Genomic DNA, 24,147 nt, shown 5'->3' with positions numbered 1-24,147 from the left:
GGACTGCAGCACGCAAGGCCTCCCTGTTCATCACCAACTCCTAGAGTTTACTCAAACTTATGTCCACTGAGTCGGTGATGCCATCCAACCATCTCATCCTCTGTCGTCCCCTTCTCCTCCCACCTTCAGTCCTTCCCAGCATTAGGGTCTTTTCCACATGAGTCAGTTCTTCGCATCAGGTGGCCAAAGTATTGGAGTTTCAGCTTCAGCATCAGTCCTTCCAGTGAATACTCAGGGCTGATTTCCTTTAGGACAGACTGGTTGGATCTCCTTGCAGTCCAAGGGACTCTCAAGAGTCTTCTCCAACACCACAGTTCAAAAGCATCAATTCTTCAGCACTCAGCTTTCTTTATAGTCCAACTCTCATATCCACAGCTTTGACTAGAAGGACTTTTGTTGGCAAAGTAATGTCTCTGCTTTTTAGTGTGCTGTCTAGGTTGGTCATAACTTTTCTTCCAAGGAGCAAGCGTCTTTTAATTTCATGCAATCACCATCTGCAGTGATTTGGAGTCCAAAAAAATAAAGTCTGTCACTGTTTCCACTGTTTCCCCATCTATTTTCCATGAAGTGATGGGCCCAGATGCCATGATCTTAGTTTTCTGAATGTTGAGTTTTAAGCCAACTTTTTCACTCTCCACTTTCACTTTCATCACGAGGCTCTTTAGTTTCTCTTCCCTTTCTGCCATAAGGGTGGTGTCATCTGCATACCTGAGGTTATTGATATTTCTCCCGGCAATCTTGATTCCAGCTTTTGCTTCATCAAGCCCAGCATTTCTCATGATGTATTCTGCATATAAGTTAAATAAGCAGGGTGATATATACAGTCTTGTATATAAATACTCCTTTCCCTATTTGGAACCAGTCTGTTGTTCCATGTCCAGTTCTAACTGTTGCTTCCTGACCTGCATATAGGTTTCTCAAGAGGCAGGTCAGGTGGTCTGGTATTCTCATCTCTTTCAGAATTTTCCACAGTTTATTGTGATCCACACAATCAATGGCTTTGGCACAGTCAATAAAGCAGAAATAGATTAAAATTATACATTTTATGCTATATGCATTTTAACAAATTAAAAATTAATTAATTTAAAAATGATATATCCAATGTGATAATGATCAAGGGATCAATCCAAGAGGAAGTCATAACAATTTTAAATATCTATGCACCCAACATAGGAGCACCACAATAGATAAAATAAACACTAACAGACATAAAGGGAGAAATTGACAGTAATACAATAACAGTAGAAGACTTTAACACCCCACTCACACCAATGGACAGATCATTGAAACAGAAAATTAATAGGAAACACAAGTCTTAAATGATACATTAGATGAGATGGATCTCATTGATATCTTCAAGACATTCCATCCAAATGCAGAAGAATACAGCTTCTTCTCTAGTGCACATGGAACATTCTCCAGGATAGACCACATCTTGGGTTACAAACCAAACCTCAGTAAATTTAAGAAAATTGAAATCTTCTCTGACCACAATACTATGAGACTAGATATCAATTACAAGAAAAAACTGTAAGAAACACAAACACTTGGAGATTAAACAACACATTTCCAAATAACCAACAGGTTACTGAAGAAATCAAAAGGAAAATCAAAAAGTTTTAGAAACAAATGACAATAAAAACACGACAACTCAAAACCTATAGGATGCAGCAAAAGCAGTTCTAAGAGGGAAGTTTATAGCAATACAATCCTACCTCAAGAAGCAAGAACAACATCAAATAGACAACCTAACTTTACACCTAAAACAACTGGAAAAAGAAGAAAAAAAAAAAACACGCCCAAAATTGGTAGAAGGAAAGAATCATAAATATCCAAGCAGAAATAAATTAAAAAGAAATGAAAGAAACAATAGTAAAGATTAATAAAACTAAAAGCTGGTTCTTTGAGAAGATAAACAAAACTGACAAACCTTTAGCCCAACTCATCAAGAAAAAAAAGAGAGAAGAATCAAATCAACAAAATTAGAAATGAAAAAGAAGAGATTACAACAGACACTGAACTGAACTGAACTGAACAACAGACAATGCAGAAATGCAAAGGATGGTAAGAGACTATTATGAAAAACTATGTGGCAATAAAATGGATAACCTGGGAGAAATGGACAGATTCTGAGAAAAGCTCAATCTTCCAAGACTGAACCAGGAAATGGAAGCCGTGATCAAAAATACCCCAAAAAACAAAAGCCCAGGACCAGATGGCTTCATAGGAGAATTCTATCAAACATTTAGAGAAGAGCTAATGCCTATCCTTCTAAAATTATTTCAAAAAATTGCAGAGGAAGGAACACTTCCAAACTCATTCTACGAGGTCATCATCATCCTGATACCAAAACCAAAGACAACACAAAAAAAGAAAACTATAGGACAATATCACTGATGAACATAGATGCAAAAATCCTCAACAAAATTTTAGCAAACAGAATTCAGCAACACATCAAAAAACTCATACACCATGATCAAGTTGGGTTTATTGCAGGGATGCAAGGATTCTTCAATATATGCAAATCAATCAATGATACACCATATTCACAAATTGAAAGATAAAAACCATATGATAATCTCAATAGATGCAAAAAAGCCTTTGACAAAATTCAGCACCCATTTATGATTAAAACTCTTCAAAAAATGGGCATAGAAGGAACCTTCCTCATCATAGTATGATAAGCCTACAGCAAACATTCTCAATGTTGGAAAACTGAAAGCATTCCCCTAAGATCAGGAACAAGACAAGGGTGTCCACTTTCACCACTATTATTCAACATAGTTCTGGAATTCCTAGCTACAGCAATCAGAGAAGAAAAAGAAACAAAAGGAATCCAGATCAGAAAAAGAAGTAAAGCTCTCACTGTTTGCAGATGACATGATACTGTACATAGAAAACCCTAAAGATAGTATCAGAAAATTACTAGAGCTAATCAGTGAATTTAGCAAAGTTGCAGGATGCATAATCAATACACAGAAATCACTTGCATTTCTATATACTAACAATGAAAAATCAGAAAGAGAAATTAAAGAATCAATCCCATTCACTATTGCAACATAAAGAATTAAATATCTAGGAATAGACTTACCTAAGGAAACAAAAGAACTATGTGCAGAAAATTATAAGACATTGCAGAAAGAAATCAAAGACGACATAAACAGATGGAGAGATGTTCCATGTTCCTGGGTAGGAAGACTCAATACTGTGAAAATGACTATACTACCAAACACGATCTACAGATTCAATACAATCCCTATCAAATTACCAATGGCATTTTTCATAGAACTAGAACAAAACATTTCACAATTCATATGGAAACACAAAAGACCGTAAATAGCCAAGTAATCTTAAAAGGAAAAAATGGAGCCAAGGAATCAACCTTCCTGAATTCACATTACACTACAAACCTACAGTCATCAAGATAGTATGACACTGGCACAAAAACAGAAATATAGACCAATGGGACAAGATAGAAAGCCCAGAAATAAACCCATGCACCTATGGGTACCTTATTTTTGACAAAGGAGGCAAGAATGGGGCAAAGACAGCCTCTTCAATAAATGGTGCTGGGAAAACGGGACAGCTACATGTAGAAGAATGAAATTAGAACACTTCCTAACACCATACACAAAGATAAACTCAAAATGGATTAAAGGCCTAACTGTTAAGACCAGAAACTATAAAACTCTTAGAGGAAAACATAGGCAGAACACTTGATGACATAAATCAAAGCAAGATCCTCTATGAGCCACCTCCTAGAGTAACAGAAATAAAAACAAAAGTAAACAAATGGGACCTGATTAAACTTAAAAGCTTTTACATAGCAAAGGAAACTATAAGCAAGGTGAAAAGATAACCCTCAGAATGGGAGAAAATAATACAAATGAAACTGACAATGGATTAATTTCCAAAATATACAAGCAGCTCATACAACTCAATGCCAGAAAAACAAACAACCCAATTAAGAAGTGGGGAAAAGACCTAAACAGACATTTCTCCAAAGAAGACATACAGATGGCTAACAAACACATGAAAAGATGCTCAACATCGCTCATTATTAGAGACATGCAAATCGAAACCACAATGAGATATCACCTCACACTGGTCAGAATGCTGCTGCTGCTGCTAAGTCGTTTCAGTCGTGTCCGACTCCGTGTGACTCCATAGACAGCAGCCTACCAGGCTCTGCCATCCCTGGGATTCTCCAGGCAAGAACACTGAATGGCCATCATCAAAAATTCTACAAAGAATAAATGCTGGAGAGGGTGTGGAGAAAAGGAAACGCTTTTGCACTGTTGGTGGGAATGTAAATTGATACAGCCACTATGGAAGACATATAGAGATTCCTTAAAAGACTAGGAATAAAACCACTACATGACCCAGCAATCCCACTCCTAGGCATATTCCCTGAGGAAAACAAATTTGAAAAAGACACATGTATCCCATTGTTCACTGCAGCACTATTTACAATAGCTAGAACCTGGAAGCCACCTAAATGTTCATCGGCAAATGAATGGATAAAGAAGTTGTGGTACATATACACAATGGAATATTACTCTGTCATAAAAAGGAACACATTTGAGTCAGTCCTGATGAGGTGGATGAACCTAGAACCTATTATACAGAGTGAAATAAGTCAGAAAGAGAAAGATAAATATCATCTTCTAGCACATATATATGGAATCTAGAAAAAAGGTACTGAAGAATTTATTTACAGGGTAGCAATGGAGAAACAGACATAGAGAACAGATTTGTGGAGATGGGGAGACGGGAGGAGAGGGGAGATGTACGGAAAGAGTAACAGGGAAACTTACATTACCCTATATAGAGTAAATAGCCAACAGGAATTTGCTGTATGGCTCAGGAAACTCAAACAGGGGCTCTGTATCAACCTAGATGGGTAGAATGGGGAGGGAGGTTCAAAAGGGAGGGGATATATGTACACCTATGGCTGATTCATGTTGAGGTTTGACAGAAAACAAAATTCTGTTAAGCAATTATCCTTCAATAAAAAAATAAATACATTAAAAAAATGAAAACAGTATATACTATGTGAGGTTTAGATTGAGTTTTATATTTTTCTTTATGGATGTTAACTGTTGAACAGAATTTGTTGAAAAAAGCTATCATTCCTTCATTGAACTGCTTTTGCATCTTTGTAAGAAATCAGTTGTACATATTTGTGTGTATGAATATCCGAGTTCTCTATTCTGTTGTATTGATCTGTGAGCTTTCCTGATGGCTCAACCCGTAAAAATTCCTCCTGCAATGCAGGAGAAAGAGGGGACACCTTCAATTTTCTCTGAAAAAAAAGTCACACAGTGCCATTTCTGCTGCATTCTGTTCTTTGAGGCAACCACAGAGCCCCAACCAATTTCAAGCGAAGGGGAAATAGAGTCTATCTTTTGAGGGGGTGTGGCAAGGGTTTTGAAGAGCTTGTGAGACCAGATATATTGCTGTGGCCATTTTTGAGAATTCATTCAACCACAGCAGAAGCTTGTCATGGTTAAATCTCTAAAGCTTGTAAAGTGAAAGTGAAAGTGAAGTCACTCAGTCGTGTCCGACTCTTTGCGATCCCCTGGACTGTAACCTACCGGGCTCCTCCATCCATGGGATTCTCCAGGCAAGAGTACTGGACTGGGTTGCCACTTCCTTCTCCAGGGGATCTTCCCGACCCAGGGACTGAATCCTGGTCTCCCTCATTGGAGGCAGACACTTTAACCTCTGAGCCACCAGGGAAGCGCTAAAGCTTGTAAGTGGTTCAGAATTCTGTCTAACTCCAAAGCCCTGACTCTGATCCAGATATTCCTCTTTGTGACTGAAAACTATTAACAGCACATTGTCAACTCCCTTTTAGTCTCTAAACAAGTTCTTATGAGCACTACTCATTTTCCTATAGGAAGACCACACGTGAACTACTATCTTTAAAAGGTATGTAGATACTATTGTGGGTTCCCCAGTAACTCAGTGGTAAAGAATCTGCCTGCAATGCAGGAGACACAGGTTCTACCCTTGGGTCAGGAAGATCCCCTGGAGGAGGGCATGGCAACCCACTCCAGTATCCTTGCCTGGAGAATCCCATGGACAGAGGAGGCTGGTGGGCCACACGCATGCAGATACTCACTATTGTGCTGCATTAGGTAGTGATTCATTTTAGAGCATTTTTGCATTCTTGGTAGCTTTTTTTTTTTTTAATTTAGCAGTGTTAGTCTCAGTTGCAGCACATGGGATCTTTCATCCTCGTTGCAGCTGTGGGATCTTTAGTGGCAGCCTGTGAACTCTTAGTTGCAGCATGCGGGATCCAGTTTCCTGACCAGGGATCAAACCCAGGCCCCCTGCATTGAGAGTGCAGAGCCTTGGCCACTGGACCACCAGGGAAGCCCTTTGGTGGTTTTTAATCCATGGAAAGGGAATAGTGTTTTCCAGGAGGCAGACATCAGAGAGAACACAGCACAGGTGGAGAACAGCGTAGACGGCAATGTCTGGAGGGGAAGATAGGAAGGCAGATCTGTGAGAGATGGGCTTAAAAAATAAGCAGGGCTGTGTCATAAGCAGGCAAAAAATTTAGACCCTGTCCTGAAGCTGGTGAGTGCCAACCACCGAAATATTTTAAGTCAGGAAGTGATGGATTCCAGATATGGTTGACGTGGATGGGGGTGAGAGGAACATACGAAACGTCTTCTGACCTATTAAACAAGAAGACCTATTAATGTCTTCTGACCTATTATCTCTTTCCCAAGATAAAGTCTAATTTTCCTCCTTTTCCTAAGTTTCAGACTTTCAGACCCATTTAATTGCTGTTGTTCAGTCGCTAAGTGATGTCTGACTCTATGTGACCCCATGAACTGCAGCACTCCAGGCTTCCCTGTCCTTCACTATCTCCTGGAGTTTTCTCAAACTCATGTCCATTGAGTCAGTGGACTGTTAAACCTAATTAATTGGCTACTAACATAGATAAATTGTTTACATCCAGTGAGGTAACAGAATGGAATATCTTGGCTAGTTGAATGTTAATTAAACACTGTAAGGAGTTATAATGCAATAAAACACACTATAGTAAGCATAAGTAAACTTGTTTTGATGATTTAAAAATCACTTTAGAATCCCAAAATAGTTCACCATCTATTATTATTATTATTCTACATACTCATGTTTAAAGCACTTAAATTTTATAAGGAACTTTCATATGTTTTATCTGACTATAATCTTCATGATCATTCTGTGCAATGGGTATTATCATCTTCATTTAATAGATGAAGAAATGGAGGATCAGAAAGATTATTTGCCCAATATTACAAAGCTTGAGTGTGGCTGAGCTTAAACTCTACACAGCTGTCTCTATACCTAATGACAATCAGAGATTATTGTTCAGTCCTAGAGAGACAACCTGCAGGCTGTATCCTACTGATATTCGAATGGACCTTGAAATTGGTCCCTAATAAACCTCTAATTATAAATCCCTAATAACAAGACTTTTTTGGTCTTTTGTTGTCAAAAGTGCTCACTGCAGAACTAGAATGCACTGAAGTTCTGGTTAAGGGTTGTTAGGATTCTGGATAACTGAGTTTATTCTGTTTTCTTAATTTGTTGTATTTAGATCCATACAGTCAAGAAACTTCATGAAAACTGAAAAATTATTGTCAGTCTCAAAGGCTAATTTAGCTTCTTTATTCAGGCTGACATAAAGTGGGCACTTGCCATATATTAGATTTGATTTAGAGTTTTCTTTTTCAGAGTGGTTTTTAAAAAATAATTGTTTTTCTTAAAAATATGATTTCACAAAAGGATTGGAAATGTATCTTAGTTGACAAGGAATAATATGAAATCTCTTTCACATCTTCTTTCCTTCCCCTCTTTAATAAAAGATTAAAAACAGTTTAGAATATCACATGTACAGGTGACAGAGAAACCTTATTTTTTGCCCCTTGGAGCGCTGGCATTGTTGCAGAAAAACACAACCTGCATTATTTACCACCCACGCTGCATATGTTTTTAATGTCGTATTTGTGAACAAGAAAGCATTTGGAAGCAATTACACAATTTTTTTAAATCCTTATTGTCTCCACATACTTCCATGGCTGGTTTCTTTGATGTTTGGGGTTCTACTCTGATGGTGTGAAGTGGTTTTACATGAGCCTGTGACCCTCAAACAGCTCAGCAGCTGTGGAAGGAGTGAATTCATCACACAGGGTTTAATTTGCCCTTCACTGAGATATTCAATTTCCGTTGCAAGGGCCTTGTTCAGTCACATAGTATCTGACCTGGCAATGGCAGCTTAGCAACCAGGTGGAGAGAGCCTACCCCATGCAGGCTTTGGATGCAGGGCACAGAGAGTGTTAATTATTTACAGTGGTGGATTACCACTGAGGCTGCGGAAGTGGGCCTGGGCCATGGTCTGCTGGAGCCAACGGCCTTCTCATGCGAAGCGCACCCAGACTGTATGTTTATCTGAGGGCCTGAAAATACACTGGCTTAATTATGCAACATTTCTTGGTGGGTAAAAAGCAGTTTGTATAGCTGAACGATAATTAAATTTAATCTAATAAATCAATCCTTATTCAAATGATTAATTTTCAGAGTAGTCATAAGCATTTTAAGTTTTGCAAAAAAACAAGCTACTTTCAAACTTTAAATACTGCATCCAATATGTCTGATCTCTTACTAATATGATCAAAGGATAATATTAAACTAGGCATGCAGAGCCCCCACTTAAGTCATACTTGAGAGTGAGAGAGACATTTTCATTATAATTAATAACAAAAATGTTAAAATCAGAGAGTATTACCTAGGACAAAGAGAACACACTATGGCTTCTCTGGCACATGAGTGTATGCACCTGAGACCAAGCAAGAAAAAGAGGCAGCATTTATTAATCACTAACTGTATGCCAGATTACACGGTCTTTGTAGGAGGTAGGCATGATTACTAGCCTGTTTTACAGATGATGTAACCCACTCTTGGGGGACAGAACAGCTGGATGATAAAACTGAGTTTAGGACTCAATTTTGCTAGGATTTCAAGATGCCATTTCTTTTCACTACACTGTACACTAGATCAAAAGATCTAAGTGCAAAAAAAGAAGACTGGGTTGGTCCACAGTGGGGAAGGAGGAGCAGTAGGGGAAAGGGCTGGAGCCACAAGAACTGGAAGGAGCCACAGCAGGGAACTCCATTTTCATTGACACTCAATATTTCTACACCTTCAGTCAGAGTTCCCAGCCTGGGAACTGAGCCCCAACTGTATTCTCTGATGGGATTCAGCAGGTGTGACCTTGTCTGCTATGTGAAGAGTCTGAGCCAGAGAAAAAAAGCATTTGCTGGAGAAGTTGAGGAGTCTTGGAGAGAACGCATCCCAAAAACGAAGAAGGCGGCACAGTGAGTCTGCGCAAATTTCAAAGTCTGGGAGACAAAGGGAAGAGAGCATGCTGGGTGGTCTGAGACTCACCCCATTCATCCTCTTTCCTTCCCTCTCCTCTTCCATGGGTACCAGACCTGCATCAAGCTCTGAAGGCTCTCCCACGCGTCTCCTGCTCAGCCTCCCAGTAAATCTCTTGCACACCTAGTCTTGCCTTGGTGTTCACTTCTTGCTGGACCTGAACTAACACATAGGTCAGTAACCGGAACTAACAATAGGCATTGACCCAGCATGTTCCCCGCTGTCACAGGCCATTAGCATCTCTAGCATACTGGGAGAAGGGAACCTTTGAGGGCCTGGTGGTTGTGGGCTTGTTTTCAAATATACGACTCCACCTTCTTCCCAGGGACTACAGAAGCCTGGAGGGGCTTCTCAGAAGGATGAAATACCTGATAAGTAGGTGGGGCAGGATCCCATGAAAAGTGGGCTATAGCTGTTTATGTGATTCCATTGGAGGCCTTAGGCTGGTGAGATGATGAGATCTGGAAAAACTGAGGTTATAAACACACAATAAAAATTTCACACTGAACTGATAATAACTGCTTTCATAGGCAAGATGAACCCCATGTTTATCAATAGCATGAATATTACAATCATATTGTATTTAAAAATTAGATAAAATAGTAGCAAAACATTTACTGCTTGCTGTACGCCCGACCATGCTAAGCTCTTTACTTGATAACCCTAAGGGAGACACTTATTCAGTATCTTCTGTGGTAAGAAAACCCCACTTTTGCTTGAGACAACAATGTGCCAGCTCCAGGTAATGGATTTTGTCATGTAACCATGACACTCCTGTTTTCTCTGTAGTCCCACCTTCTTCTTTTGTACTAAGAGTTGACCACAGGAAGCTAAAGCAAAAGTCATCTGGGGTTGAAGAGGGGGCTGGGTTAGGAAACACAGTCTAGAAGACAGCAGGGCAAAACCCTTCACCTTCTTCAGATCCTTGCTCCAATGTTGCCTTCCCAGTAAGACCCTGAATGCTCTGTTCAACTATATTTGTTGTTTAGTCACTAAGTTATGTCAGACTCTTTTCCAACCCCATGGAATATAGAATCTGCCCGGCTCCTCTGTCCATGGAATTTCTGAGGCAAGAATACTGGAGTAGATGGTCATTTCTTTCTCCAAGAGACCTTCCTGACCTAGGGATCAAACTCACATCTCCTGTATTGACAGGCAGATTTTTTTACCACTGAGCCTCCTGGGAAGCCCCTTTCAACTATATACTTCAATTAAAAAAATATTTTTTTTAATGTAGAGCCTGGTACATAGCAAGTATTCAAAATATTTTTTTCCCTTTGAGAGAGCATATGAAAATAAAACAGGGAAAATCACTACAGAAAGCACAGACTATTGAGCACAAATACCTGGGTCAGGACCAAGCCTGGCATGTTGGGTGGAAGGAGGCTGCCATGATGGTGGGGTGATGAGGGCAGGAGAAGGAGAGATGAAACCCAGCTGACAACAGAAAGTCTGACCACATGAGCACTTGCAGGTCCAGGAAAGCCTTTGGCTCCTACCCTGAGTTAGCTGGGAAGCTGAGGAGGAGCTCTGAATGCAAGAATGACAGCCACTGGCTTCCACTTAAAACCACCACCTGCCTGCTGTTGAGACTGAAGAGAGAACTGTTAGGAGATCAATATGACTATTCCACCAGTGATGAAGGTGGCTTGGACCATGGTGGGAACAGTGGGGAAGGAGAGGTGTGACCAGGTTCTGGGTGTATTTTGAAGGTGTGGTCAAAAGAATTTGCTCATAGATTGGCCATGAATTGTGAGAGAAAGAGAGAAATGAAGGATGACATCAAGACTTTTGCCCAAGCAACTAGAAGCAAGGTGACTAGAGGACAGTGGGAAGGAAGCATGGATTTTGGAGAGAAATTCAGGGACTCAATTTGGGACATGTTTAAATATGAGATGCCTACTGTACTCCCAGCCTTCCTCAGTGGCTCAATGGCAATCTGCCTGCAATGCAGGAGACGTGGGTCGAGAAGATCCCCTGGAGGAGGAAATAGCAACCCACACCTGTATTCTTACCTGGAAAATCCCAAGAACAGAGGAGCCTGCTGGGTTACAGTCTGTGGAGTCACCAAGAGTCGAACATGACTGAGCAACTGAGCATGCACACATTATACACCTAAGTAGAGACATTAAGTCACCCCACTCCAGTACTCTTGCCTGGAAAATCCCATGGACAGAGGAGCCTGGTAGGCTGCAGTCCATGGGGTCGCTAAGAGCGATTTCACTGTCACTTTTCACTTTCATGCGTTGGAGAAGGAAATGGCAACCCACTCCAGTGTTCTTGCCTGGAGAATCCCAGGGACAGGGGAGCCTGGTGGGCTGCCGTCTATGGGGTCGCACAGAGTCGGACACAACTGAAGTGACTTAGCAGCAGCAGCAGCAGAGACATTAAGTACTCAAGTGAATATACAGCTCGATTTTATGGGAAAAGTCCCAGCCAGGTATGGAGGTTGTATGTAAAGCTATGAGACTGGATAGGTTCAGCTAAGACATGAGTGTGGATTATAAAAAAAAAAAAATGAAAGAAAAAAAATTCAGGCACAAAGTTGAGTCCCTGAGACATTCCAGTAATGACACTAACATGTGCTGGACACCATCACTTATATGCAGGTGTTCATTTGCTGTTATAAAATGTTACTCCACAGAAGGAGAATGTTTCACAGCAGTAAGTCATCTGGCCAAAGGCACTCAGACATGTGCTACTACTTACCTGACTTTTGGTAAATAACTTTGAGTTTTACTTCCTCTAGCAATTTAACTTATAAACCTTGGCATCATCCTTTGTCTTCCCTATCCCATCCAATCAGCCTTTCATTTTTATTTTAAGCTTTGGGACAGGGTGTCCTAATCTTTTACCCTGAACTATTATAACTGTCTTCTGTTAGGATTTCCTGCCTCAAGGCTCTCCCTCTCTAACCTGTTCCTTATCTTCCTGAATATAAAGCTGACCATGTCACCTTCCTGCTTAGCCCTTCCATTAATTCCCCATTATTTGAAAACTCTAATCCAACTTTCTTTGCTTAGTTTAAGGGAGCATTCACCATCTGGCTCCAAGTCTCATCTCCAGTCTCACCTCCAGCTATTTTCCCCTTAACCCACCTCCCACGCTGGTCACTTTGCCATGATGTTGAACCACTTTTTTTTGCAGGGGGAGGGCACTCAGCATGTGGGAATCTTAGTTCCTTGACCAGTTATCAAACCCGTGCCCCTTGCAGTGGAACTATGGAGTCTTAACCCTGGTGTGCTCAGTCGCTCAGTTATGTCCAACTCTTTGTGACCCCCTGAACTATAACTCGCTAGGCTCCTCTGTCCATGGGATTCTCCAGGCAAGAATACTGGAGTGGATTGCCAGGAGATCTCCTCCAGGAGATCTTTCCCACCCAGGGACTGAACCTGCATCTCTTGTGTCTTCTGCATTGGCAGGTGGATTTTTTTTTTTTTTTTTTTACCACCACGCGCCACCTGGGAAGCCCTGGACCGCCACAAGGAAAATCCCGTGTGTGTGTGTGTGTGTGTGTGTGTGTGTGTGTGTGTGTGTTGAATCTCTTATTGAGACACATTAAGCTCTTTCACAACTCAGTTTCATATGCTGTTGCCTTTGTGTGCCCACACTGGTTAAGCTTCAGTTTAACCAGATACTGATTAGAAGACGGGACAGTGCACATCATCTCATTCCACACTTCTGAGGGAAACTTTCAACTTTTCACCATTAAGTATAACGTTTGTTGTATGATTGTTTTAGATACCCTGCATCCAGTTAAGGAGGTTTCCTTCTTTTTGTAGTTGCAAAGAATTTACTGTTTTATCATGAGTGGCTGTTGAATTTTAGTGAATGTTTTACTGCGTTTATTTGGTATCATAAATTCTCTCCTTCAGTCAATTGTTGATTTATTTTCTACTGTTACATTGGGCTTCCCAGGTGGCACTAGCAGTAAAGAACCCACCTGCCAAAGCAAGAGATGTAAGAGATGCAGGTTTGATCCCTGGGTCAGGAAGATCTCCTGGAGAAGGGTATGGTAACCCACTCTAGTGTTCTTGTCAGACATGACCGAAGCGACTGAGCACTACTGTTACACTAACTTTTTATTTCCTAGATAAGCTCAATGTGATATCTTCATACGTTACCCTCTTTCAGTGTGTATTTCGGGATTCAATTTACTAATATTTTGTTTAGCTCATGGCCTGATAATCTGTGCAGTGGCCCAGTGGGAGCACTTTGTGGAGATGTGACCAAAAACAACCCGATGATTAGAAGCAAAGTTTGATTTCCCCTTCTGGTCTGGGATCAGGGGTTCTGAATAGATGTTGACTGAGGATTGAGTGTGGATGTCTTATGCTCTGTAATACTACAGGAAAATGAAAGCTTCATTATCAACCCCTTTTATATTCAGTACAAAGTTTAGTACATATTCAGTCCCCAAACTGAAACAGATCTTGTTGCTTAATTCAAAAGTTTTAATTGTAGTGAGACAAAAACTTAATATGTGCAAGTAAATCTTTTTAATGTCTAGTTTGCTAGCTCACCTTACATAAAAAATAATGAGCAAAAAGAAAATTCCCACAGACCCCCAAAACACCTCTACAGAAAACTTTTCTACACTAATTCCACGTATGACATTGATTCTTTCTCTTTGCTTAGACCTAGATTGGTGAGGATAGTCTTCTCCAGTTCCAAATAACTCTCGTAGTCCATTTTCAACTCAGCCTCCAATTGTTCTTTTGACTTCTGAAACGTTTTCTAGGGGGAGAAAAGCAAGTCATTTGTATAAAACTCTGACAGCTAGAGATACCAAAGGCTGGAGGAGGCTCTTTCCTTTTAAGATTTTGATTTGGACTTTTTAAAGCCCTTATTGAAGTTGTTACAATGTTGCTTTTATGTTTTGGTTTTCTGGCTGTGAGGCATGTGGGATCTAGCTCCCCAACCAGAGACAGAACCCCACACCTCCCTCCATTGGAAGGCAAAGTCTTAACCACTGGACCACCAGGGAAGTCCGTGGAAGGAACTTCTGTTATTTCTGAAGGGCTGGACTGGCTGCTGTTCTCCAGAAGGGCTTTGTGGGGCAGGGGGCAGGAGGGCATCTCTTGCATAGTCAGGGAGAGGGGCTGCTGACCCTGAATAGGAAGGGCACAGATCAGCAGAGTAGTGTGTGTAGTCTCAAGGTATCTCCTAGTGGTGGAGCTGATCAAATTTTGTGATGGACTGGATGTGGGCTCTCAGGGGCAGAGGGAATCCAAGCTAGCCTATGAGCTCCTGCCACTGATAGAGGGAAGAGCATGCTGAGAGGGGAGGGGAAAAACAACAGACCATTTATTCAGCTAATTTACCCAACACCACTTGCTGAATAATCTCAGTCATCTGTTTTGTTCTTTGATCTGTCAATGTTTGCATGGGTACTGTTCTGGTTTAGTTAGTATTTTAATTTAAATTAAATTAATTAATTAAAGTTATTGTATCTGCTAGGGCAGTCATTATGATTTTTAAGATTTTGTTTCTTCTCATCTGTGTCTCCTTTCAGATGAATTTACCATTACTTCATATTGGTATGTCGTCCTGTGATTTTTAAAAAAAATAATCTTATTTATTTCTTTTGGCTGTGCTACACAGGTTTTTCTCTGCTTTGTGGCAAGTGGGTGCTATTTTCTAGTCGTGGTGGCTTCTCTTGTTGCAGAGCACGGGCTCGAGGGCACGTGGGCCTCAGGAGTTGCGGTGTGTGGGCTCAGTACTTGTGGCACTGGGGCTCTAGAGCACAGGCTCCATAGTTGTGCAGGGCTCAGTCGCTCTGTGACATGTGGGATCTTCCCAGACCAGGGGTCGTGCCCGTGGCTCCTGCTTTGGCCGGCGGACTCTACCACCGAGCCCCCACAGGATCCCCCTGTGTTGGTTCTGTTTCTCCTCCTCTTGCCCTCTCCCCACCCTAATGTCTTCCTGTGCCTTCTGGTCTCTTGTCACAAAACTCTGTCTTTGAGGATTCTATCGAGGGCACCACCACCGTATTTTATTCTAGTTTCCTGAGAATCATGTGCAAGAGGCATTTTCTTCTTTTCAGTGTTCACCATGCCTGAAGTTCCCTTCATCCCCTGCTGTATTTGTGCTTTATGTTTGCTTTTTCCCTTTCTTAATATCTCTGCTTCCTCAGATTCCTCATGTCTAATCACTGTAACCACATTATACCACTGAGAGTATTAAATGAATTATTAAACATGGCAGGTCCTCAGAATGGTACATGGCACACAGTAAGCACTTAATAGGTGTTAACTACAATAACCAGTTCACAAAAAGAGCAGGACTTGATAGGGTGAGAGTAGAAAGATGTTATTCTCCTAACTTTTGTCCTTTGCCACATTTGTGACAGATTCTGTAGCATTTCCTACCACTTTTAGATATTAGGAATAGTGTCATTTTCAGATTATTTGAAGATCCAGCCCAGCCCAGTATGTAAGTGAAGAACTGAAATGCCCCCTGCGCACTTCCATTGGTCGCCTCCACAGGTTGCCTCACTCCGTTAAGAAAGTCCTTTGAGGCATCTGATTTGAGCCTAGCCACTTTCAAGTTTCCACCTGACCCCAGGACAACTCACCCCCTCATTCTGCCATCAGTACAAGTTCTTTGCTCACTGGTCCTCTCTCCACTAGTCTGTCAGAGCTGTTCAAGCCAACCTCTTGCTTGCAGAATTTCCAGCCATAGGAGTCAGGTCCCTGTCCCTGGGTTTCCTATATTATCCCTGTCCTCTGCTCTGGTCCCTTGGCAGTTTCTGGCCCTTGGATTTCCGTGGCTCAGCGAGCCTCCTGCCAGGGGTATGAGGCCAATTGTCCATCCTCACCAGCAACCTGTCTCCAGCAGTGCTTCCCTTGATGGTCTCCTCCCAGAGTCTGGGTGGTATTGCAGGAGTAGGAATGGGGAATACACAGCCCTCCAATGCTTCTCTCAAAAAAAAAAAAATTATCTCTTCCAACCTCTTTCCCCATAGCTCTTGCCTCCCTTGTGTAGCCTGGATGTGGGTCATTGAATAAGGGCTGCAGAATTGTTTTGAATTCTGAATGAATCACATGGAAACTACTGCTTGTTTTCTGCTTTGGGTCTTCAGCTGAAATTCCAGTTAAGAAAATTCCCATTTTATGTGCTGTTAGAGCTGTAATTACTATTATTTTTCAATAAGTGAGTGGTATCCAGATTCAATGTTTGCAAAGAGATGGGTATATGATTACCCTCATATCTGTGGGTTGAAGTGCATAGCCTAATCTCTGCCAGCTGAGGGGGGGCACTCATGAAGACCGGCCTTGCTGGATGGATGTGTGATTATCTCCTGCCCTCTGTAATAATACTAATAGTGGACACATTAGCACTTCCCATCTGTCAGTTACTGGCTAAGTGCTGTAAATATTTAACTCATTTAATCCCCACGGCAATTGTCTGAGGCTGTTACAGTTTGTTCCCATGTCTCCTATCATCAGCCATCGCTTGTAAGGAGATACTTCTGATGAACATTTAGCTGTTTTTCCTTGGTGACACTATTCATGTTCTAAATGTAGCAGAGGAACCCCTTTAAATGTACTCATTTATCCACAGTCTAGTTCCAGAGAAAACTTGAGACATGGAAGCTCTACTTTAAGGAGGGTACAATGCCAGATGGAAATGAAGTTACAACAAGGAGGTGGAAAAGTTTTGGAAACTCAGTTATGATTATTACAATATTCAAGTTTTTAAAAGTACTTCACATGTAAATTATTATTATCTTATATGGATAATTAGCTGTCACTATGCTATTTAAACACTCCTAGGGGCTTCCCTGGTGGCTCAGTGGTAAAGAATCTTCCAGCCAATGCAGGAGACTGGGGTTCATCCCTAGTCCAGGAAGATCCCACATGCTGCGGAGCAACTAAACCTGTGTGCCACATCCATTGAGCCTGCGCTCTAGAGCCCAGGCACCGCAACTATGAAGCCCTGGTGCCCTAGAGCCTGTGCTCCACAACAAGAGAAGGCACTGCAATGAGAAGCCCGCACACTGCAGCTGGAGGGTAGCCCCTGCTCTCTGCAACTAGAGAAAAGCCTAAGCAACAGTGAAGACCCAGCAGAGCCCTCCTCAAATTTTTCAATAAGTAAATAAAGTACAATTATAAAAAATAAATAAGTAAACGCTCCTAGTAATTGCGGATGATTGCTGGTGTTGGAAAATGTGGCAGGTAATCTCCCACGGCAGAAGTTCATCCAATGTTTGTGATCATGTAAAAGAACAGACCAAGACCATTTTTTCTGTAGTAAACAAGGTCAATTAATTGGCTTTTTTTTATATCTCATCACCACTAAACAATGTTTTGAAATGATGCTTCATCTGCTTTTGTTACACTAATTTGTATCTAACAGTATGATAATGTTAATCTATTTGCTAATGCAATACATGAAAATATTTCCATATGTTTGTGTTTTTAATTGAGACCTAGGGTCTCACTTGAGTAATTACATTGGGGGAGGCTATATATTTGGCTATAAGGAAACAGAAGGCAGTGATGAAATTGTTGTTGCCAAAAGGGCAAGGAAGGGAATGAGCAAGAGAAAAGCAGAAATATGGACTGAGATGACCTCAAGTGAGAAAGAAAGAAGAGCTGAATTCACAGACTGTTTAAAGACCCCAATTCCATTGGTCAAGGGAAGACCAACAAAGTAAAATCACATCAGAGAGGTTGAGAAAGACGAGGGTGAGGGCTTCAGAGCTTTAGGTTCCTTTTTGGTAGAGTTTAAGAAGGATGTGTCCTACACCAAATTATCCTCAATTGCAAATTTCACAGTTCCAGTCTATTACAGTAAAATTTGTATCTATTCGTTCATCTGTCTCTATATACTGTGCTGTGCTGTGCTGTGCTAAACTGCTTCAGTCGTGTCTGAATCTTTGCGACCCTATGGACCATAGCCCACCAGGAGACCGTAGCACACCAAGAATACTAGAGAGGCTTGCCACGCCCTCTTCCAGGGGATCTTCCAGACTCAGGGATAGAGCCCATATCCCTTACCTCCCCTGCACTGGCAGGTGGGTTCTGAGCCCCAGTGGCTCAGGGGAAAAGAATCCACCTGCAATTCAGGAGACTCAGGAGATGAAGGTTCAATCTCTGGGTTGGGAAGATCCCCTGGAGGAGGAAATGACAACCCACTCCAGTATTCTTGCCTGGAGAATCCCATGGACAGAGAGACCTGGTGGGCTACACAGTCCATGGGGTTGCTAAGAGTCGGATGGGACCGAGCAACAAGTAGTAGCTATTATACCCTCTATATACTAGCTCCCACTTAATGCCAGTTTATTATTTGTCAGTTTACCTAACTGAAATACTCACAGTAATCTTAAAAGGTTGTTACTAGTATTCCCATTTTAAAAACAAGAGAACCAAAACTCAGCAAAGATGCAAACCTTGCTCTAGATCTCATGGCTAGTAAGTGGTAGGCATGCGATGTGAGTCCACATGTCTTAATTCATATTCCACTCTTTTTTACACTATTTTAATGCATTATTCATTAAATATTAAGTTTCTATGAAATGAAAGCATTCAAATTTTGAATCTCTGTATCCATATTGGTGTTTAAATACACCTAATCTAAAGCTTCCCTGGTGGCTCAGAGGTTAAAGCATCTGCCTCCAATGCGGGAGACCTGGGTTCGATCCCTGGATTGGGAAGATCCCTTGGAGAAGGAAATGGCAACCCGCTCCAGTATTCTTGCCTGGAGAATCTCATGGACGGAGGAGCCTGGTAGGCTACAGTCCATGGGGTAGCAAAGAATTGGACACGACTGAGCGACTTCACTTCACTTCACTTCACTTTAATCTAAGGACTTGAAATATAGAAAATTTCAGAATCTAAATTGGATAGAATCTCACTAGGTGTCCAATTGGTAGTTTGACTCACACTAAGCTAGGAAATCAGAGAACTGCCCTCTTGACTCCCATGAGAAGAAGAGAAGAATGTGAAAAGGCATATTTTTTCTTTTGAATCTGTGGACTAAGCCAAACAAATATAATCCTACTAGTGTTAGAGGAAAGCAATTTTGGTTTCTGAAATTTAACTTACAACTTTTTTCTTCTCCAGTTCCAGCTCCATTTCTCTCTTTTCCTGTTCACGAATTTTTCTGCGCTGTTCTACATATTCCAGATGTTTGACTTCTCTTTCAAAGTAGTGACTTACACTTGATACCTGTTAGAAATACAGGCCCATGAGAGCGGGGCTCACACAGAAGCCTCCATGTTCTTGACAAGGCTCTGGAAGAACGTCTGCTGCTTGTAAGTTATTAGCTAGATTGCCTGCTTTGGGATAAGGCCCAAAGCCCACTACCAGAGGGCTGAGGTTTAGGGACCTGCGAATTGGGGGATGGCAGAAAAGGAGTGGGATTGGAAGGAGAGGGCTGCAGAAAATTGTAATTTTGTAAGAGAAATGTCCTTGGATGCCTCTTTTCCCTCCTTTTTCTCCTTCTCACTTTTAAGGCTGAGGGAAGTTTTGCATTATCAGTCAAACTTGGAAAACCCAGACGAGGATGTCAGTGGAAACCTTAGAGGGGCTGGAAGCAGAGTTGAGTTCCTGGTCCCCTGGGGAGCGTGTGTGGGCAGAAGAATAGAGCAGGGAAGGTATCAGAGACCTTGGGCGAGGTGACCAAAGCAGGGAGAGTTTTTTGCCTGCAAGTAACTAGGTTGATATTGTTGGAACTTGCAACAGATTGCAATCTATATATTTCATGTTTACTGTATCCATATTTATGTACTATTTATTGATATTCTTTTTATAAAATAACTATTAACACTGCTTGAAACAAAACCCCTGGATGCTATGCATGGAGGGGCAGAACACTGCCACTTCAGACCTGCTGCCGGCAGTACACCAAGTTGGGGAAGGATGGATGGAGGCTGGCAATGGAGAGATGCAAAAAAATGTCAGCTGGGTCCTCTGGGAAGGGTATCACCAAAATAAAGTCCCATGCTTGGGTTACAATATGAAAATAACTTCATATGATTATGAATCCCCAAATCAATTCTTCTCTGAATCTGGGCTTCATTTACTTGGCCTTTCTTTCATTGCATGCTTTTTTCCCCCTCTAGTTTTAAGTCATTTATCTCATACAACAGGAATACATCCCCTCATTATTTTATTTTATATTGGAGCATAGCTGATTAACAATGTCGTGTTACTTTCAGATGCATAGCAAAGTGATTCAGCTACACGTATACATATATCTATTCTTTTTCAAATTCTTTTCCCATTTAGGTTAACATCCCCTTATTTTTGACTGCATGATTCTTTTATTTTCTTACAGAGCAAAAATGCTGTCATTTCTGAACATATTTCTAAAACCTGTCTCAGCAGTATCTGATCACATAAATTCTCAAAGCCAAAAGTTACTAACCTCATTGGTTGAAGGGTGACTTAATGTCCAAGGAATTTCCAATATATGCAGTGTTCCATAATAATCAGCTATGGCTATAAATTGCTGCTTAGCTAAAAGTTTCAAAAAATGGGGAGAAAAAACAGCTCTGCAATCAGAAAGTCATCTTAGAGGTTAAACACGTACTGCATTTTTGCTTTGTGATTTCCCAAAGGGCCTGTTGTGATTACAATAATCTTGGCATTTTCATCAGACCTTCATGACTGGAGATTATAATAACACATGAAAGACACTTTTCCAGTTGGTGAAATGAAGGCTGAGACCTTGAGCCTTTCTCAGCCACCCTGCTCATCCCCAATCATGTTTTCTTAGTCTCTACTTTAAGGACTGTGACTCCCAGGTGAGGTTGACCCTCTCTGACTGGATCCATGGCAGATTTGAGAAGGAAGCGGGTACGATACATGGAAGATTTTCACAGAAAAATCATGATGCTGATTTTCACCAAAGACAGTAAGGGCTAAAGGATGCCATTATCCAGATGAATTTCAAATACAGCCAAAACCAGTTTTCTTATTACAGAAACAAATCGCTCCTTTTGGTCATTTTAAATGGGTATAAAACACAAGAATATTTGAGAATTTTAATTTCTTATCTAAACTTTTTTCTCCTCCTTTTCAGAAGGTCTGGTTCACATTTGTAAATCCTAGAATCGTAATCCCTTTAGGTATGCAAAAGCAATGTTTTGCAGCAAATATGGGAAAACACATTTTTGTGACATATACGGTCAAGTAGTAGCCAGACTCTGACACTCTAGAAATCCTGAAGACTGTGTTTCTAAACCTCATGTTTTTTCTGAGAAAATGACAATTTTATGCCCGTGCATCTCTGGAAACAAAGGGAAACTTCTTTTAAATGAGGCAAATATATACTTAGTCTGGGTAGAAAGTATTACTTGGGTGAAATGGAGAAACTGAGATAAAGGATATAAATTACTTTTCTATCGACATGTTCTTGAATTTCTGCTTGCTCTGTTATACATTATTTTTTCCTCACAGTTAGTTCAAAAGTTATAGTTTAAACAGATATATGACCTCACAGAGTCATTGAGATTTCATGAAAAGAACTGCTTGATATTGTCCAGGGGAAAGCCATAAAAGTGATAAAATATTGAACATTTGTGACATAACAAAAGATTAAAGATACAGAACTTACTCTATTTGAAAAAGAAGCAGCAAAAGGTAGCAAGGATTTAGGGTTCACCCTGTGATTTAGGGACCCAGAGAGGGTGACAAGCATGCTTTTCATTGCGTGGTTCAAAATCAGCCCCTGCTTGACATACTAAAATGTGTCTCAGAAATAACTGATGAAGAAACTAGTGAAACTCAGGTTGTAACCAAAATTTGAGTAGAAGAGGGAAGGGAAAGGAAGTGCAGTGATGGAAGGGAGGAGGTGGCATGGGGAGAAAAAGCTTGAGAAGCAACATCAGAGGCTTTCCAGATGAATGTCAAAATGTCCCCGGCCCAAAAAATGCAAAATGACTTTGCTCCTTTAATCAGAGTTAACATACCAGAAAAGGTCCAGGGTTTGATGTACATGATCATAGTTATACAGATGTTTTGGGACTGGGCTGGTTCATGAGTTTTCTCAAGAAGGTCCCAGATATCGATGTATCCATCTTCTCGGCCAATATAGAAGACTCCAGGCCTGGTCAGGGACCAGTGCCCTGAGGTGTACCTTTTGGGTGCACAGCATGACTGAAGGAGGGGTCCGGTCTAAAATTAAAAACAAAAGTTTTTGTTATTATCTGAGGGATATTTACAAGGTTTTTTTTGTTTTTAGAATAAAACTCAGATGGCTATGATCATATAACAGCAGAATTATGCCTACTCAGAAGTCTTCTTTGTTTTCCTTATAGGGTTTTTATATATGCTGGCTCTTTTCTTTCTTGTATATTTTTATAGCATTTTTTTTCTTATTTTAGTGACTTTTTAAAAAAGATCAAATTTTCTAATTGAGCTATTGGTGGTTCTAATTCAACTGTTCCTAAAGCCCATTGCTATTTGTTTGGAGACTGGTGGACACTGGATGAGTAAAGATTATAAGATTATAAATTTTGCTTATATCTTTATTTTCCTGTCAGGTGCCTACGACGAACAGTCAGTTCTGTGAGCTGCATCCAGTAGTTTATGAATATTCTGGGGGAGAGATTTTGGACCACCAATGTAACATAATAAGATCATTTCTCTTCTCTGCTGTGGGGTACTTTGCCTTCTTCGAGGGGTTTTCATAGAGACAGAAGATCAAAATGCATTCTCTTCCCACCATCACGCTCTACCTGGCAACCAGGTGGACCCCTTCACCTACTTATATCTTCCGGGACTAACCTAAGCTATGGAGCTGCCTACCTACCTTCCCAAACATGCAAACAAACGCTTCTTGTGGGGGACAAACACCACTAATTCATGGACTCCTTGCAGGAGACACTGCAATCTGTTCTTGCTCAGTTACTTCGGTTTCTGTGGCTAACCCCTGCACAGTCTTTGGACAATCTTGGCTTAATTTCTTTTTTCTTTAACTGAAAAACTAATACTTGCTTGTTGTAAAGACAAAAAAAAAAATCATACCAAAGGACATTCGTATGAAGTAGCAGTCCTTTTCTGGAAGGACACTTAAGGAGATTCCCAACTTTTTTCAATGACAAACTTGTACATATATCACACACAATTTTTTTGAGTATTCATGTAAGTTAGACTCCCAGAAATAAAACGGAAAAGTGTTAGGTCAAAGAATATATATATTATAGATATGAAACTCATATATATATATATATATATTTTTTTTCCCCCCAGATTTTGATAATTCTCTTAAGTAGCTCATGAAAGGGACATATCATACTGATTTTCCCACACTCCTGCTTCATTCAATTATACCAATCTTTCTAGGTTTTGGCAGTTTAGCTTCTGACTATCTGGATCCAGGCCCTGTCCTAAATCTTGACCACTGGATTCTTGGCACTGCCCCATCCTGACCTCTGCATGTCTCTGTCTGCCTGGTGATAGAGCCCTTAGCTTTCTTACTCCCACTTTCTGGTGACAAGTTGCCTGGTGCAGGAGCAAAGATGATAGACCCATGGCTTCTTTGGGCTTCATACAGTAATCAGTATCCCATCTTGTATTTTAAGGGGAGGGGAAAAACATAAACCAAGTGAACAGCTCACAACGTATTTAGAAGACAACATTGGTTTCAGAGAACAAAAAACTTGTAAATGTTTCCTGCCTTCAGGGAAGAAAAGCAAATGGTTGTGTTTTCCAAAGGCTTGCATTGGTTCCGCTGACAGGCTGGGGCCCACGGCGT

At 40.9% G+C, this 24,147-nt stretch overlaps 1 protein-coding gene across 1 annotated transcript in view; it reads right to left on the bottom strand.

Moving 5' to 3' along the window:
* Window positions 1-13,807: 13,807 nt before the first annotated feature.
* The window catches only part of WDR63 (WD repeat domain 63), an 86,468-nt gene continuing 76,128 nt past the window's right edge, over window positions 13,808-24,147 (bottom strand). Inside the window, exons 20-23 of the mRNA XM_010860318.1 lie at window positions 22,361-22,565; window positions 20,815-20,906; window positions 19,491-19,613; window positions 13,808-14,175 (exon numbers count right to left, since the gene is read on the bottom strand). Of these exons, the coding sequence (XP_010858620.1) occupies window positions 14,032-14,175; window positions 19,491-19,613; window positions 20,815-20,906; window positions 22,361-22,565 (564 nt within the window). The 3' untranslated portion in view covers window positions 13,808-14,031. The remainder of the gene's footprint in view (window positions 14,176-19,490; window positions 19,614-20,814; window positions 20,907-22,360; window positions 22,566-24,147) is intronic.

The sequence above is a fragment of the Bison bison genome, unplaced genomic scaffold, assembly GCF_000754665.1.
Source record: "Bison bison bison isolate TAMUID 2011002044 unplaced genomic scaffold, Bison_UMD1.0 scf7180017864466, whole genome shotgun sequence".
NCBI lineage: Eukaryota > Metazoa > Chordata > Mammalia > Artiodactyla > Bovidae > Bison > Bison bison.
Note: the sequence above shows the minus strand (reverse complement) of the source record. Positions and strands in the feature narration are given on the sequence as shown.